The sequence below is a fragment of the Vicia villosa genome, linkage group LG3 (assembly GCF_029867415.1).
Source record: "Vicia villosa cultivar HV-30 ecotype Madison, WI linkage group LG3, Vvil1.0, whole genome shotgun sequence".
NCBI classification, from domain to species: domain Eukaryota; kingdom Viridiplantae; phylum Streptophyta; class Magnoliopsida; order Fabales; family Fabaceae; genus Vicia; species Vicia villosa.
The window spans coordinates 134,677,991-134,696,244 of NC_081182.1; the positions used below are offsets into that span (position 1 = coordinate 134,677,991).

Sequence of the window (18,254 nt, forward strand, 5' to 3'; positions counted from 1 at the left end):
TAAATTATAGTCCGTACTAAATTATAGTCCTAAAATTTTTTCCGCCAAAATTTTTCACTAATTTTTATATCAATTAATAAAGATAAAAGTTAGTCATATTTAAATAGTAATAATAATATAATTAATTAATTTCTCCCACGTAGTTTGTCATGACCCACCCACTTCTCCAATAAAATTTCTCATCAAATACTACTTTATTCTTCATATTAATTAATATTTGTTTAAATTAAAATAATATTTCATCACACTAATTTTTTTTATCAATTATTAAAAAATAAAAAATAGTAATATTAAATTCAAATTATCTCCGATAAAATTTCTTACAAAATGTTAAGAAATGTGGTTGAGCCTAACTCATCCTTACAAAACTGGATTGTAGAGTGAGGATTGTCCTCCACTTATAAGGACATGTTCAGGGCATATATTGTCTGATGTGAGACTCTTAACACACCCCCTCACGCCCAGGACTAGACAATTGGAGCGTGAAAATAAATGGTGGGTGACCCGATAGCGGAAACCATAGAAGGTGGCCCATTGGATCTTAAACGAGGTTCTGATACTATTAAGACAAAATAAAACACGCAGTACCGGTGAAGAACAAGAAATGAACACTTACCTCAGCCGTAAACATACCATACTCACACATTTCATTTCAAACTTACCAACTCAGCCATAACAAAGTGCCACCGTGTCCAATGCTACATTGCTCAGTCAGCAAGTGTGGTAACAAGGAGTGGTAAATCCATGTTTTGAATTTTATAAGGGGCGTTTGGTAAAAAAAAACATTCAGGGGGCAAACCGAATCTCGCTATATTGACAAGGGGGTGAAGTATATTAAACCCTTTAAAAAATTTACTACTTTAATAACTTAAAAGTGCCACAAGGGCACACACAAGGGTCCAGGTTAACTTTTCCCATCAAGATATTGGCAAGTTAATCGGTAGTGTCACTTAGTTAGAACAAACTCTCAATTTTGTACCCCTCTACTACCATGGGCCGTCATTCTCCGTCATCTCGCCGTCATTCTCCGTCATCTCGCCGTCACCGGAGCAACCGCACCATCTCTCCGCCGCCACGAGAGAAGCAACAACAACATTCGATTCGTGCACATCGGCCAGCTTCCCGTTCACCGGATCCTCCACCTTCTTATCACTCTCGTTCTCCTTCTCCGCGAACTAAACGATTGAAGAAAAATCAGTCCGAACGCGAACGCGAACCTAAACTAGAGCACGATAGGAGCCATGGCAGTAGCAGAGGGAGGGATTCAGAGAGGGAAATAGTTGAGCGTAAGGAGAGGAGGAGAGCTGAGAACGAGGATGATGGCGGAAGGAACGGCAGGTCGTCTAGGTCAAAGCATGAGAGGTCGCCGGAGAACCACCGCAACGGAAGGAGCAGGCACAAGTCTCGGTCGCCGCCGCAGTATCACTCGGCCCAAACTCAGCCTCGTGATGAGGTGTCTGGTGATACCCAACCCTAATTCAAACTATTCGTTCATTTTTTCTGCAATTACATTTATGCTTTGCATACATTTTCTAAGTGTTGGTAGTAACTCTTACTACGGTGTTACAGGATCAATTGTTTGAATTTTATGTGTTATTAGAGGTTGATTGAACATATGGAATGTAGGGTTTTGAAAATAATTGCGTCTAGATCCTATATTATTTGGCAAACAAATTTTGTGATGAGTAGACTTATAGAATGGGGTGACACATGAATTATCATACTGCTGATCTTTTATATCAGATGCATTTGATTATTGAGTATTCTATGATAACTTGTTAGTTATGATCTTGATAACTTGTTCACGATGGACAACCCATTTGAAGTCACTTTGCTTTTGAAAAGTGACATTTACATATGGTGAAGTCACAGAAATGGTTGTAGAGCTGCCCGAATCAGGAATTTGACTGAGATTTAGAGAAGCATTATAGTTGGCCATGCTTAGAAATGAAAATGTAGAGTCTTGCCTTTAGGTATTTTTGGGCATGTGGAAAGAATACTTGTGAGGCCCATGAGACTGGAGTAGATTAAATGGAAGGTGGTATCCCTATAGTGTGAGTTAGAGAGAGGCTTATTAAAGCTTTGGCCAAATAATACGAAGAATTTATAACATATTTGAATGATTTCTCCTTTAGACGCGTCCTTAGAAAATATTATTTAAGTATTCCATGCTAGGTTGTCAATAGCGCGCTATAGCGTAGCGGTAGAGGACCTCGCCTCAACGCTTTTGCGCTGCTAACCGTTGTCTGAAATAGCAGAAATAGCGGCCGCGATTTGTGGAGGCGTAGCGGTGGAATAGCGGCACAATAGCGGTTTTGTAGCGCTTTACAGACCGCTATTGTGAAGATGAAGTCAATACTGTAATTTTGAATTTTTCAAGTGCAAATTTGTATTTCTCCCTTTTATTTCACTAATATAAAAGCTAAAAGTGAGGCATTAGGTCATTAACATTCTCTCTCTTCACTTAAATCAGCAGCCGTTTTCCTTCTCCCGTATTTTCATATCACGTTTCCACTTTTTCTCTTCACAACAAGTTTTCCTTCTCCTTCTCTTTACAGCAAGTTCAACGTTTTCTCTTCTCTTCACAACAAACATCAATCTTTCTCAACCCTATTTCCACTTTCCTCCTCACCTATTCATCTTTTTCTCATCCATTCACATCTACTTAGGAACCATGGCATCATCATCTTCTGCAAGTTTAAGTTTAATACCTTGCTACATTAGTATCTAATGGAGATGAGGAGTTGGAGGTGGAAGAAGAAGTGTTTGAAATTGAATCAAGTGATGGGCAGGATGATATTAATGTGGTGGAACTTAGAAGTGAAGATGAGACGGATGTGATTTAGTCATTTTGATTACGTTTAGAATTTGATTTAGTCATTTTAAGTACATTCCTAATTTGAGTCATTATGTTTGGTTTATGTATGTTGCTACTTTTGGTTTTAAGTCATGATGTATGTTGTTGGAACCTATTTTTAGTATTTATGTATGTTGTTGGAACCTATTTTAGTATTTATGTTTTCCTATTAAGTATTTACCTTGATTTTTAAAAGCTCACAGCGGTCATCCCGCTATCCGCTATGCCGCTATAGCATTTGGGAGGTCGGGCGCTACGCGCCGCTATCTGAGATTAACAACCTAGATTCCATGATTGGTGCCTTTTGAAATGATTGTTGTTACTTCAAGTTGGTGTTCATTGTTATTGACTTTTCTTTCAGAGGAGTTTGTTTTCTTCCTCCTCCTCTCCTGTGGGTTGTGTGGTTCCCAAAACTTTGTTTATTTATTCTTCCAATCTTGCGTTAAATATTCATTACCCCTTATTTATCCCAGTCTTGGTCTCTTTGCCTCTGCTTTGTTTTTTATAGTTCTGTGCATGTTACGCTTTCATATTCCCTGGGGTTGATTCTTATCTGGGTTGCTGTTTAATTTTTGCAGGTAATGAGTTCAAGAGGAGCTGAAATGATGTAAGCTGTTGCTTCAGCTTTTATGTTCAATGTTTTGCTCTTGGTTGATGTTGTCCATACTTTTTAATTGTCTATTTTGATAAAAATGCTATATTTTGTAGTAACATTCGTCTTTCAACATTTTTATGTTTGTAAATGTATAAGGAGGGTTGGTGCCTATTATATGCCCTAATGAAATCATTGGAGATGAATCTAAATCTAAAAAATGTGTTTACTTGTAAAGATGGTTCACTAAACCTAATTGTAGTGACTATGGGCTTAAGTTAAGAGAAGCTATACTGTAGTGACATGTGTGCAGATGTTAGATGTAGAAGAATGGTAGAGGACTTAAGAACCTGTCTTGGATTTCTTAGTTTGGTGATTGAATGGAATAAATGAACGAATAGTCTAATATTGATGTTTGGTAGAATATTTATCTTTAAGCTTCTTTTCCTGTAGCTGTTAATTTGTTGGATATCCTTATGAGTTTTTCCTTGTTCATGTTTTGTTGAATAGTACTAAATAAATAGAGCCATTTCATGCATTTGATGTAACTTATATCCGTTAAGATTTTCTACAAGAACATTAGAAATAAATTGTGCTTGTAAGATTATAATTTTTAGTCTAATTGGCCTTGAGCTTGAACATGCTACACAACTCCTCTATTTGGTGCACATATTGCAATCTATATTTGTACTTGAAATAAAATGCAAAGCTAAATAATACATTATTAATTTCTACTTAACTGAATGTAGAAGGTTGCCTACAGTTTCTGTTTGCAAATGAAAAGAGATGAAGTCTCATTGGTTTAAGAGAAATTTAACCATCAAACCTTTGTTATGAAATGACATTAGCTTGTCACTTGGTTTTAGATCCTGTGTTATATCCCCTGCTCCCAACTGTATATTTTCTTAAAGCTTAAAACTTTGTATTGTAGTTGTCATATAAATTGAAATTAGTTGGTGTAGTTTCTGATGACAATTTGGTTGCTGTATTGGTAGGAATGAAGAGGATGATTCCATTATGAAGATGAAGGCTGCCGAAGAGGCTCTGGAAGAAAAACAGAAGGTAACCATGTTTTTTCAACAAAGAGGGATCCCATATTCAGTTGTCCCTCTTCGTTGCTCATTTAGGTGCTTATGGAAGAACCATATTTTACCAACGTTACCACTGTATGGTATAAATATTATTCATCTCAGCACTCTGAACAGAAATGGATGCTTTCTTGTACTAGCTACAATTTTTTTTCCTTCTCATCATTGATTACCTTAATTTTCAATCGGTATCCTCTTCCTTTAAGAAGAGGCTAGAGTGAGACATCCAGTCTCTAGATAATAAGTACACTACTGCCAAATTAGTTTGTGAAACTTTACTCCACCATTCAAAAAGGAAAACAAAAGACAGTTTTAAAAATGAAAAAACAAAAGAAATACAAATGAGGGTTATTTTGATTGAATATAAAGTAAGATATGTGCCATATGCTTAGTTTGACCATATTAACTAGAGTTGCATTGCAATTCAATTTAAAATAGAAAATCATAAAATGATTTCATAAATTAGAAGCTAACTATTATTATTGTTATTATTATTTTTTTTTTGCAAAGATGTAGATTGGTTCACAAGAAAGAAAATCGAGGGTGTAGATTTTAAGTGACTCATTCCCGTTTGCTTTTCTGAAATATTCTATCGTTTGCAGGTAAAACCTTCGTTTGAGCTATCAGGAAAACTTGCGGCTGAAACCAATCGAGTCAGAGGTGAGAAACTATTTGTTAACCTGTATAACCATCTATTTTGATTTGTTAAGCGAGTTTATGTTTCATTTAATTGTTTGCTGAACGGTTCATATTTTTCAGGTATTACTTTATTGTTCAATGAACCACCAGAGGCTCGAAAACCTGATATTAAATGGAGGCTCTATATTTTCAAGACTGGTGAAATGTTGAATGGTAAGCTTTTATTCCTGCTGCTTAAATCTTACATATTCATTTTTTAATATTATTAACCAATGCCCCACCCCTGGCCACTTTTTTCTGTGCCGTACTGCTGAGGTTTGTGTTACTGCTAAGGTTAATCTCTTAATGCTCAGTTTCTAAATGTTTTCTCCTTTACATTTAGTTGTATTTCTGCTTTCACGTGCACAGTTTCCTTTCTTTTCTACAAATTTTCAATAGTTAATTTTAGTCATACTTTTTTTCTTCAACTCGTGCAGTTAAATTATTGAATAGAAAATCTTCTTCAACGTTTATGGTTCTAAATGGAAATGCAAGTTTTTTATCTTCCAAAGATACTTATATTTCCCTGTACTGGCATTTTCCTAAAAGAAATGTATATGATTGGCAGAGCCCCTTTATATACATCGGCAAAGTTGTTACCTATTTGGAAGGGAAAGAAGGGTTGCTGATGTCCCAACAGATCATCCGTCTTGCAGCAAGCAACATGCTGTTATTCAATTTCGGTATTTATTTATTTCTCTAATTTTACGACCTCCTGAGGCTTCCTTTGTTTGTGGGCCTTTTAAGTTCTCACAAAAAACTCAAATTTATTTTCTTATTAGGCAAATTGAAAAGGAGCAACCTGACGGTACAACAGTAAAGCAAACAAGGTAGTACCTGATTTTTTTTTCTGGGTTACTCAACATATATTGCCGAAGTATTCTGCATGTAAAACCCTAACATCTATGTGATCTGCAACAGGCCTTACATAATGGATCTTGGAAGCACAAACAAAACTTTCGTTAATGTCAGTGATCATTGAATGTCTTTAATTAGTTTCTTTGTTATGTTCATTTAATGTAGTAGCAAATAGTGAGCTGAAGTTGGATGTGGATTATTTATTATCTGATGCTGCTTTTGCAGGATAATCCCATTGAACCGCAACGATATTATGAACTTAGGGAGCAAGACACCATTAAATTTGGTAATAGCAGGTAAGTGACAAGTAGATATTAGTTGATTTTCATTATGTTCAAACAACAAATTCCTTGTTTGATTTAAAAAAACATATTAGGCAAATTTGTATCTTTTGCCAGTCTGTGATATTATATTGAGTGTTTTACAATTTCCACTTCCATTGAGTAGATTTTTATTATATGCCTGTTTTAACATATAATATGAATACTTTATTATTAGTGTTAAGATACGAAAGACTAAGAGATATTTGAATAAACCGTGTGTTTTGTAAAGCACTACGGAGACTTTATTATATATAGAGAGATTACAGCTAATTACATAATATAGTCGATGTGGGATTATTCTATATACAAATATTCTTAACACTATATTTACAAATATCAACACTCCCCCTCAAGCTTGAGCATATAAGTCAAATGCACCAAGCTTGCCACATATATAATTAGTTCTGGGACTTCGCAGGGATTTTGTAAACACATCTGCTAATTGATCATTGGAGTTGACAAAACTTGTAACAATTTCGCCTGATTCAATCTTCTCTCTGACAAAGTGACAGTCTATCTCAATATGTTTGGTTCTTTCATGGAAGACTGGATTTGAAGCAATGTGCAATGCCGCTTGATTATCACAAATAAGTGTCATTGATCTTGCTTCTTCAATTTGAAGTTCTTTGAGTAGCTGTTTTAACCAAATGAGTTCGCATGTTGCCATTGCCATGGCCCTATACTCTGCCTCGGCACTTGATCTTGCAACTACATTTTGCAACTACATTTTGTTTCTTACTTTTCCAGGATATAAGGTTTCCTCCAACAAGTACACAATACCCAAAAGTGGATCGTCTATCAATGGGTGACCCTGCCCAATCAGCATCAGAGTATCCAACTATCTGAGTATGTCCTTTATCTTCATACACGAGACCTTTTCCTGGAGCACACTTGATGTATCTCAGAATCCGGACAACAGCATCCATGTGTTCTTGGCAAGGAGAATTTAAGAACTGGCTTACCACACTAACTGCAAAAGAGATATCCGGACGAGTGACTGTGAGATAATTCAACTTTCCAACCAATCTCCTATACCTTCCTGGATCAGATAGAGGCTCCCCCTGATTGGGTAGCAATTTGACACTTGGATCCATAGGAGTATCAGCTGGTTTAGCGTTCAACAACCCTGTTTCTTGCAAAATATCCATAGCATATTTCCGCTGGGATATCACCAAGCCATCTTTAGATTGGGCCACCTCAATTCCCAAGAAATAGCGGAGTTTACCAAGATCTTTTGTTTGAAATTGATTCGAGAGATGTTGTTTCAGCTGGAGTATTCCTTGATGATCACTGCCAGTTATCACAATATCATCCACATATACAATAAGATAGATACACCCTTGGGCAGAGTGACGATAAAACACAGAGTGATCAGCTTCACTACGGACCATACTAAACTGTTGTACTACAGTGCTGAATCTGCCAAACCAAGCTCTCGGAGACTGTTTAAGACCATAAAGAGACCCGTGTAGCCTACAAACCATTTGTGAGGACTCCCCCTGAGCAACAAACCTAGGTGGTTGCTCCATATATACTTCCTCTTCAAGATCACCATGTAAAAAGGCATTTTTGATGTCAAGTTGATGAAGAGGCCAATGTCGAATGGCTGCAATGGCTAGAAGAAGTCGAACAGATGCCATCTTGGCTACAGGCGAGAAAGTATCACTATAATCCAACCCAAATATCTGAGTGTATCCTTTGGCTACCAAACGAGCTTTAAAACGATCAATCTTACCATCTGGACCAACCTTCACTGTGTAAAGCCAACGACAACCTACTAACGATTTCCCAGGGGGTAGATGAACCAGTTCCCAAGTACCACTGCTTTGAAGAGCACACATTTCGTCAATCATTGCTTGTCTCCACTCAGGGTGTGATAATGCTTCACCTGGAGTGTTAGGAATAGAAACAGAAGACAAAGAAGACAAGCAAGTATACTGCAAAGGAGAAAGACGATGATAACATAAATCAATATAATGTGGAGAAGGATTTCGTGTTTGACGTACACCTTTTCGAAGAGCAATCGGAAGATCGGACTCAGGTTAGGGGGTCTGATCTGGTGATGGCGAAGGCGTCGGAGGAGAGTCTGCAATGACCTCAGGGACATGTACTGCCTCAGGAATAGGTACGACAGAAGTGGGTTGGCGACGCTGATATGTTTGAAATGGGCGAGTAGTGGGAGGGTCAACCGTAAGGCTAGAATGGTGGGGGATAAGGGGAAATGAGACTTCCGGAAGAGGTGTAGGAGTACTTTCCTGAAGGGGTTCCGGAGTGACTTGGCTGGACTCGAAGTATGGAATTGACTCGAAGAAGGTAACATCGGCCGATACGAGGTATCGTTGTAGAGTATGTGAGTAGCAACGATATCCCTTTTGGGATCGATGATAACCAAGAAAGATACTCTTTAGTGATCGAGCTGATAGTTTATCAAGACCAGGAGAGAGATTGTGTACAAAACACGTAGACCCGAAAACTCGAGGAGGAACTGGGTGAAGAGGAGAGTTTGGAAACAGGATTGAGTGAGGGATTTTATTATTAAGGACAGATGAGGGCATGCGATTAATGAGGTAACATGCCGTGAGCACCGCATCCCCCCAAAACCGGAGAGGAACATTACCATGGAGAAGTAGGGTCCGAGTGGTTTCTACGAGATGCCGATTTTTACATTCGGCTACCCCATTTTGTTGAGGTGTATGAAGACAAGATGTTTGGTGCAGAATACCATTGGATGACATAAAAATTTGAAATTGTTGAGATAAATATTCGCGTGCATTGGCACTTCTTAAGGTACGGATAGACAAGCCAAATTGGGTTCTTATTTCTTGATAAAATTTTTCAAAAATAGAAAGCAATTCTGATCTGTTCTTCATTAAAAATAGCCACGTGCAACGTGAAAAATCATCAATAAAAGTGACAAAATACCTAGACCCAAAGGTAGACTCAGTACGCGAAGGACCCCAAACATCGGAGTGAACTAAAGCAAAAGGGGACGCAGCCCGTTTATTGACTCGATTGGGAAAGTGACTACGAGTATGTTTCCCTAACTGACAAGACTCACAATGTAAACTAGATAATTTAGATAAGCTGGACACCATCTTTTGGAGCTTGGGAAGACCTGGATGACCTAACTGCGCATGTATAATGAGTGGAGAATCTGTGGCAGAGCATGTGGTGGATGACGCAGAGAAGTAGTAGAGGCCTTGAGACTCACATCCGGCACCAATCGTCTTCCCCGAACTCCGATCCTGCAAAGTAACAACACTATTAGTAAAGGTGATAGAACAATTAAGGGCACGAGTTAAATGACTGACTGACAGTAAATTAAACGGACAATTAGGTACATATTGGACAGAAGTAACAGAGAGAGATGGTAGGATTTGAACAGTACCAATCCCTTGGGATTGGGTTTGAGAACCATTTGCGGCGGTTATACTAGGTAAGAAACCAGAGGTAGAGATGGAAGAGAAAAAACCTTTATTACCGGTAACATGATCAGACGCACCAGAATCGAGGACCCAAGGACCTAGAGGAGATGATTGAGAGAGGCAAACAGATGAATTACCAATGTGTGCAACCGAAGCCGTGGAACCAGAGTTCTGATTAGTCTTACACCACCTGAGAAAATCGTCGTAGCTTGGCGTAGAATTTTGAAGTGAAGGTGAAGTCTGCATAGTATCGGAATAATCAATATGAGCTGCATTTACCTGACGTGGAGGTCTGCCATGCAGCTTCCAGCAACAGTCGATAGTATGCCCAAGCCGATTACAATGGTCACACTTGGGACGAGGTTTGGAGTTGGATGACCCTCCTCGAAGGCGATTTTGATTGTTTCCAAGAGATGCAAGGGCAGCAGTGTCACCTGGTGTTGGAGCAGCAATAGATGGAGGAGAAACCGAACCAAACTCATGAGGTGTAGCCAAGCGCAACAGTTGTTCACTAACTGTATCATAGCTAGGAACAATAGTACCTGATAAAATCTGGTTACGAACGGATTCGAGTTCTGATGGTAGTCCTTTAAGTGCCATGACCATGAAATATTTACTCTGCTGTTCGGCATGAGCTGTTGCATCTTTTGCGTAAGGCATGAGGGTTTCATAACTGGCTTTCAAGGCATCAAGCTTACTCAGATAAGCTTGCACATCCATATTTTCCAACGTCAGTGTGTTGAGTTTGTGGATGACACTGTATAGAGAGTGAACGTCGTTGGAAAAGACTTTCTTGGCCTTTTCCCATACCTCATAACAAGTGGAGTAGGCTTGGTACTGAGCTTGGAGGTTAGGTGCTATGGAAAACCACAACACAGTACACAGAGAGGCATCGGTTTTCTTCCATTTAGCGAGTTTGTCGGTTGCAACGGCAGACAATTTTGTGGTTAGGTGCTATTCAAATCCCTGACCGTGAAACCACATATCGACAGCACGAGCCCATATGTTATAGTTTGCTGATCCGGTTAGTTTTTCACATGGGATTAGCGGAACTTTAGTAAACGAGTCTCCCATAGCTTCAAGTTAACAAGAACGGGGCTGTTTGAACTGGAGGGTAGATTTTTGCGAGTCGGAAGAATAAACCGAGAGCGGGTCTGCGATCAGAGAACAAAACTGAGCAAAAAAAAATTTTTTTTTTTGATGAACAGTACCGCGCCGGTGAACAGTACCGGTTGATGAACAGTACCACGCCGGTGAACAGTACCACGCCGGTGAACAGTACCGGTTGATGAACAGTGCCAATATAGTCGCCGAAAAAAAAAGGCAAACCGGAGTGATGACACGGTTTGCAGAAGGAAATTTCTCACCGGAAGACAGTAGGTCAACCGGGTAAAACACGGCGAAGAATTTCCTCTTAGTAGGCTCTAGATACCATGTTAAGATACGAAAGACTAAGAGACATTTGAATAAACCGTGTGTTTTGTAAGGCACTACGGAGACTTTATTATATATAGAGAGATTACAGCTAATTACATAATATAGTCGATGTGGGACTATTCTATATACAAATATTCTTAACACTATATTTACAAATATCAACAATTAGATTGAAACTGTTGTAGTTAGGTGCTTAAGATTGAGGAGTGGGAGCTGATGGTTTCAGGTCTTGAAGTTTAGAGTTCATTAATAAAAAGAATTCTGTAATTTTATAGTGATGACTAATAGGAAAGAAGGATATTTAGGAGAAAAGTCAAAAGAAATTTGAAAAACAAATAGAACAATATTTGAATCCATGGATCTATAACTTGTTATGTCCCCCAGCTGATCCATGGAAACTATCTCAATAGTACTGCTTTCAGGCCTATCTGTAGAAGTTTGTAGCCAGGCACGTCCTTAGGATGTTATTGGATTCAACATTATTAGAAAGTAAGAGATGAATGCAATTTATTCCTCAGTCCAAGGGTTTATTTCTCGGTTCAAGGCTCGTTCAAATAAAGAGGGAACAATTAATTCTCTTCCTTGTAAGGTGAGGAGTGTCCCCAACCCAACCTTACAATATCGGCTTGTAAGGTGAGGAGTGTCCCCACTTATAAACATATCTTCAGGCCATATATTATTTGATTTGAGACTCTTAACACACCTCCCTCACGCTAAGTACTATTGGGCTTGGTGCAAGGTATAAATGGTGGATGGCCTGATAGTGGAAACCTAATAGTAGGTGTCCCAACGAATTTTGAACTCTTATACCATTTTAAAATTTTGGTTTGACATAACTCAACCTTAGAAAACTGGCTTGTAAGGTGAGGAGTGGCCCCACTTATAAACATATCTTTAGACCATATATTATTCGATTTAGGACTATTAACAATAATAAAAAAGAAACAAATATACATGGATTTTTCAATGCCTTCTTTCATGTTGGTGGATAGATATCTATCATGTCCAACTTGATTATCAAATGCTCAAAAGCAGGTCACACCAAGCTTTTGGATCCGCAAGCTTTTTTGTTAAGTAGAAGTCACAAAAAGTGGACATATGATTGAGAGGGCGATGTCAGGTCTGGTGTGTGTCAAATAAATAAGTTTACTAACCAATCTCAGGTATCTTCCAGTATCAACAGGAGCACTGTTTCATTCAATAAATCTATAATGTATTTTTGTTATAAAATCACAATTCTTTTCTTTGATCGAACCTCCATACTGAAAAAATATCTTAAGGATCCTCAGTCCTTTAGTTTAAATTCTACGGCTAATTTCTCTTTTACTCTTTCCATTTCAACTTTATCATCTAGGGGTGTTCAAAACCAAACCAACCCAATAGAAAACCGCAAACCAAACCAAAATCGCAAAAAATCGCATTTGGTTCGGATAAGTTTGGGTCATTTTTTAACAAAATCGTACGGTTCGGTTTGCGGTTTATATTTTGTAAATCGAACCAAACCGAATCAAACCGCATTATGTTACAACCTAAATTTTACTTAACTCACATCCAACCCAAACTTAAACCTATTATACATTAGCCTTATGATTACGAACAATTTTCTCATCCTTACACATATAATTTCAGTCTCAATCTTCTCAAATCTCTAATAACATTATCGCACCTTCTTTGTCACATACATCTTCCCTCTTCTTCTATAATCTCTACTCTCTTATATTCTTTCTTTTTCACCTTCTCATTTTTATGTAAATGTTTCGTATTTCAATTTCGTTTTTATCGCACATGTTTTTCTCTAATCTCTCAACACTTTTTTTTTTCTTTTTCACCTTCACTAATCTTTCGTCTCTTCTATTTTTTGTTTCATTATAATAATTTTTATATTATTTTATGCTATTATTTTATGTTTAATATTCCACTTTTGTCTAATTTAATTTTTACATATTAAATGGAAAATTGTTGTCAAAATATGACGAATTTTGTTGTTATTTGATAGTGTAAGAATGTCTAAATACAAAATTATGTTGTCATCTATATGTGTATGTATGGCTCAATAAAATATTTGTAAAAAATCGAACCAACCGAACCAAACCAAACCGCATTAGTTTGGTTTGGTTTGGTTCAAATTTTTTTTAAAAGCCAACCGAACCAAACCAAATCGCACTATTTTTTCTCTTGCGGTTCGGATAATTTTTTTCGTCAAAACAGCCCAAATCGCACCGCGAACACCCCTAGTATCATCTATAATAACTAAAGACAATATCATCGATAATACGATATAAACCATTAGGGCAACGAATTTCACATCACAAGAGATTTTGATGTAGGAAGGCTGGCCGCGCGTATTGAAGAAGAAATCGTGCGTCGGAAAGCATTTTAATAATTAAGAAATTTCTTATTTTAATATTTCAGCAATTTTTTTTATTATTTGTTTTATTAAATTCTGTTTTAGATTAAAAGCTCATAAGACCCCATTAGGGTTTCTCTGTTCTCTGAATTTAAAGACCTTTGGCATATAAGGATTATTTTTCATTATAATAAAATCCAAAGTTTTCTTTATTCCTGGTGGACTCTAGAGTTTATCTATAGGTTTTGCGCTTGCAACCCTGTTTTCATTTTAGGTTTATTGCTGGCTATTTTTTTAGGCTATGTTTGGGAGTTTGGAGGGGAGGGGAAGACTTCCGAAAACGAATTTTTAAAAAAAATATAGAAATTAATATTTTAAAAAAAAAAAATTTTGTTTAGAATGATAAAATAGTCATTATCATTACAAAATTTTTAATTTTCAAGATAATATAACAACTTAAAAGATATTTGAAAAATTTATGTAAGCCCTCAAAAACCCTTCAATTCAATTTTTGAGTTCCCCCATTTTATGTGGTTTTTGGTGTTATGAATAAAATCAAACCCTAAAATCTAAAATCTTTTTATTCTTTTCACCCAATTCTTCCTATTTTCTAAAGCCCTCCCCCTCCTCTCCAAACTCCCAAACATAGCCTTAGGACTTCTGACTGCATCAAATCTTTGTGAACAAGGTGGTGTGGTCAGCTTCTCTTTGAACATATCTGATAGAAACTGGTACCAATATGATAAATAAATGAAAAACACACGATCACACACTTGTACAAAATTGAAAAGTTTCCAGAAAACGACCAGGACACGATTTCTACTAAGGATTTCAAGAGCCTTGGCCTCTCCCCTTCCCAAATATTCCTGAGTTAGTTCTCTCCCTCAATCATTCCAAAATTTTCAACTTCCTATGCTTTTCTCTATTTACTCAGAATTAATAAAACATAACCGCTTCTTATAATATAATAATCACAACTTAATTGTTCTTTAATGAGAGATCTAACAATACTCCCCCTAAAAATTCACCTTCTCCTCAAGGTTAAAGATTACCCAAGTTTCAACCAGAGTCTCAGAATTTGAATTCAGCCACCTCTCTTCGGGTTTCTCATCATAGTTTTCTACTTGCACATTTTCCTCCAGTAACATGACTTGAAATTATTTTTTTGAACATACACGTCCTGGGCTAAAATTTTCATCTCATTGAGAACATAGTCCTTTACGTGATTTATCTTACAATTCTACATCTGTCAACCCTCTAAAGCCTCCTAATAATATAATTACTGCCAGTTTCTATAAACATAACTGCTCCTTGATAAGAGGTTTAACAGTACTCCTCCTAAAGATTCACCTTGTCCTCAAGATGAAGAATTGCCCAAGTGTCCACCGGGGTCCCAGAACCTGAATTCAGCCACCTCTTCTATTAGCCTCTCATCATAGTTCTCATCTTCCACATTTCCTCCAATAAGAAGACTGAAAATTGTTTGCTTACACATACATGTCTTGGGCTAAAGTCAATGACGACCATAAGTGTGAGGCTTTTATACTAGAATTGTTTGTACCTAAGATTGATGCACGGACTGCCTTTTATAGTGAGGTTCTAGGGCTTACAAGGGCATAGAATCTTCTGTTTGTTACAGCTTCCTCTTAGGATAGGTGTCAGAAGGTTCTTGGAAGTACAATCTGAAGGTCTCCAAGGTCCTGTCAGCTCTGATGAGGTGTACTTCTAGGGCAAGTCCATTTCCAGACTGATGAGTACTAAAACCTTCTTTGTTGTCACTTGCCTTATAGGCTTGATGATGTGTCCAACTGTCTTCTTGATCCAACAGTCCCCGGATGTTTGACCGGTCTCGATCTAAAGTTACTAGGACGTGACCATTTTGTGGACCCAAAGTCCTTGGATCATTTATTGGGTGTTGATGTTCTTGACTGTCTCCTAGGACCGTTGGATGGATCTGACAGTCCGTGTAGGTGGTCCGTTTCCGGGCTTTGTATGCTGTTGGAGCTACCCAGACCTGAACAGTTTCTAAAAGTTTCTAAAACATAGAGTACATGAAAATATAATATGATTGCTTGTCATGAACCTAAAAAGGGATTTTTTTATTTTATTTTTTATATTTAGACATTGTTGTCTCGCCTCGATGATTTTTCATGTGCCTGATACAATATTCCTTGCTAGAATTAATCAGGTGTCTGTTAATGCAATGAATTTTCTTCCTTTTCTTGTGTTAGTTCAAATGCAAGAAATTTCTTAGACTATCTCAATTAGGGTTTTTTTGAAATGTTGTTGCCATGTCTCATATAAGAAACGTTATTTATTATTATAAAATTTAGTTCTTAACATAAAAGATTAATTTCCTAGAAGGGACTTTGAAGATATGAGATTATTTGTCGGGCCTATTTTTAATTTTTAAGAGTTCTACTATTAGAGTGAAAACTATTACGAGTTCATGGATTCTATGCGGTATTGTAAAGTCTAACAAAGATAAGTTAAGAATCCAAAAGGAGTTATACATTTAGAAGGATGATGTAATGCTTATGCCATGTTCACCTAAAAACATATATATTTATATTTACAGTTTTTTCTTGCAACATATTAATATTATTGTTGAATTGTTTGTTTTTTCTAATTTCAGCCGAGAATATGTATTACTGCACGAGAACTCCGCTTCGTGAGAAGAAGTGACCTCCAAATCTGTTGCATCATTAGAAGTGAGCAAACAGCACTGTACCAGTAGTTTTTCTAATCAAGTCCAACTTTTGTGTATTCCCTCTTTTGATTAAGATTATAGCCAGTTATGAGTTTCTTGGTATTTATACAAGATACAGATTGAGTATTTCATGTCAAGTTGTACAATACAATCTTGAGGACTGTCAAATGAGAATTTCAGATCCTTGCTTAAAGCAAAATGCCCCTTCTGGCCTTCTGATGATATGCAAAGGGAAATATTTACTTTGATATTCTCGCTAGACTTTTCTATAACACATTTTATGCTTAATATCGTTTAGTTTGTAAAATTAGACTTATAAAAGGATATTTGAATAAAAAGAGTTACATACTTCTATCGCATTGTTAATGTATATGTTTCATAAATCTATATCTTAACTAGCACATCAAATTTGAATCGCATTATTAGAAAAACGATTGAAGTGAATTTTAAAAAATCTGATATTAAAGGAGTCTTCTATCTTTTTTACTTTAGTTTGAATGCTTATACCGAAGATATTAAGAATATCTCAAATGGTGCAACTTACATTTGAGTTCTTTATGGGACCCACTAAGTCACATTATATTAAAAGAATTTATTTAATTTTAACTTTAATAAAAATCTGATATGGGTCCCACAACTTTACCTCATAATTTAATTTGATTTGGTACTACAATCTTTTAGTTGTTGTATTGCAATGCAACTCTATTATTCCATGGCAAATTTTTTAAATATTTAATTATTAAATTAATGGTACAGGTGGAGAACTCAACAGAAGAAACTACCATTGGAGATGGTCTAAGAGTCAACATTAAATTGATGTCATGATATGGTATTATTTAGAGAGTCTAATAAAAAAACTAAATAGGATGATGTCATATCACAAATTACATAATTTAAATATTTTGGGACGATAAAACTACAAAAATACTAGTGCGTATAAATTATTAAATTCAAACGGGATAGTTGAAATAAAATTTAAAATTATAAAATTTAAATAATGTGGTTAAAATATAGGAAGACCATCAGGTTTTTTTTGAGATACAATAGAACGAGAATTTAACCTACAATCCCGGAAATTAAATTTGGCACCCCTCAAATTTTCTTAATATCAAAAATACTTTTTGTATAGAAAAATAATTTTTCCGAACAAAATTTTTGGTATGATGTTGAAAATTTCCGGTAAGTTATAATTTTTTTCCGGAAATTTCAAAATCTATCACTTTGTATCTGAAATTTAGTTGAAGGATGAAATTTTTGGTAATGTGTTGACTTAATATTTTTTAATGATCAGAATTTTGCCGACAGTTTTGTAGGGTTTTGATTTCACTGACAATTTTGTGTGGTCTAGAAAGAACCCAAAGTTGTATAAATAGGCATATATTAGCCTTTTCCTGAGTTTTTTATTAAGGCAAAAGTGTACTTCAACAGACTCAAACCTCCTGTTGAGTTCAAACTTACAAATGACATCATATCTCTCGCCAACTTGACACCCAAGCTGAATGAATTATTGCTAGTACCGATAATAGAAGGGTGAGAAAAACAAAGTTTCATGAAGATTAGATTGATTGTAATGGAAGGGTGAAATACAACCTGATTGAGTTGAAGACCGGTGAACATGTGACGACCATGTGGAAATCATTTCGCCGTAGGAAAACTAAGGGTCCGATCGAGTTTGATGCGTAGATTTCAAGATATGTCAACGACATAATCAAGATGCTGAAATTTCCAAAATCATCTGGTAGTACCTATTTTTTCATGTTTAGTTATTTTTAATTTATGTTTGTTGTACTATTTTATGTTATGTTCATCTTCGAAACTAAACATGTAATAGCCAAAATATTATGCAATAAAAATAACAGTGATAAGTATTATGAGTCACAAAATATACAAATAATACAACTATAAAACCAAAAAACTAAATAGGCCCCCACGAGCCTTG

General features: G+C 36.4%; 1 protein-coding gene across 1 annotated transcript; it reads left to right on the forward strand.

Moving 5' to 3' along the window:
* The first annotated feature begins 889 nt into the window (after positions 1-889).
* LOC131662435 (FHA domain-containing protein DDL-like) lies at positions 890-16,563 on the forward strand. The gene is made up of 10 exons (XM_058932216.1): positions 890-1,453; positions 3,436-3,464; positions 4,445-4,511; positions 5,140-5,197; positions 5,297-5,389; positions 5,784-5,898; positions 5,998-6,045; positions 6,137-6,182; positions 6,299-6,369; positions 16,241-16,563. Exons 1-10 carry the CDS (start codon positions 992-994, stop codon positions 16,278-16,280), a joined length of 1,029 nt encoding a protein of 342 aa, XP_058788199.1. The 5' UTR covers positions 890-991; the 3' UTR covers positions 16,281-16,563.
* Positions 16,564-18,254: the final 1,691 nt, after the last annotated feature.

Bases quoted from the DNA above. Each gene is read 5' to 3' on its own strand.
- LOC131662435 (XM_058932216.1), top strand. From the start codon at position 992: ATGGGCCGTCATTCTCCGTCATCTCGCCGTCATTCTCCGTCATCTCGC. The intron at 5,390-5,783 runs GTAAGCTTTTAT...TATGATTGGCAG, and splicing joins GACTGGTGAAATGTTGAATG to AGCCCCTTTATATACATCGG. The intron at 6,046-6,136 runs GTAGTACCTGAT...GATCTGCAACAG, and splicing joins ACAACAGTAAAGCAAACAAG to GCCTTACATAATGGATCTTG.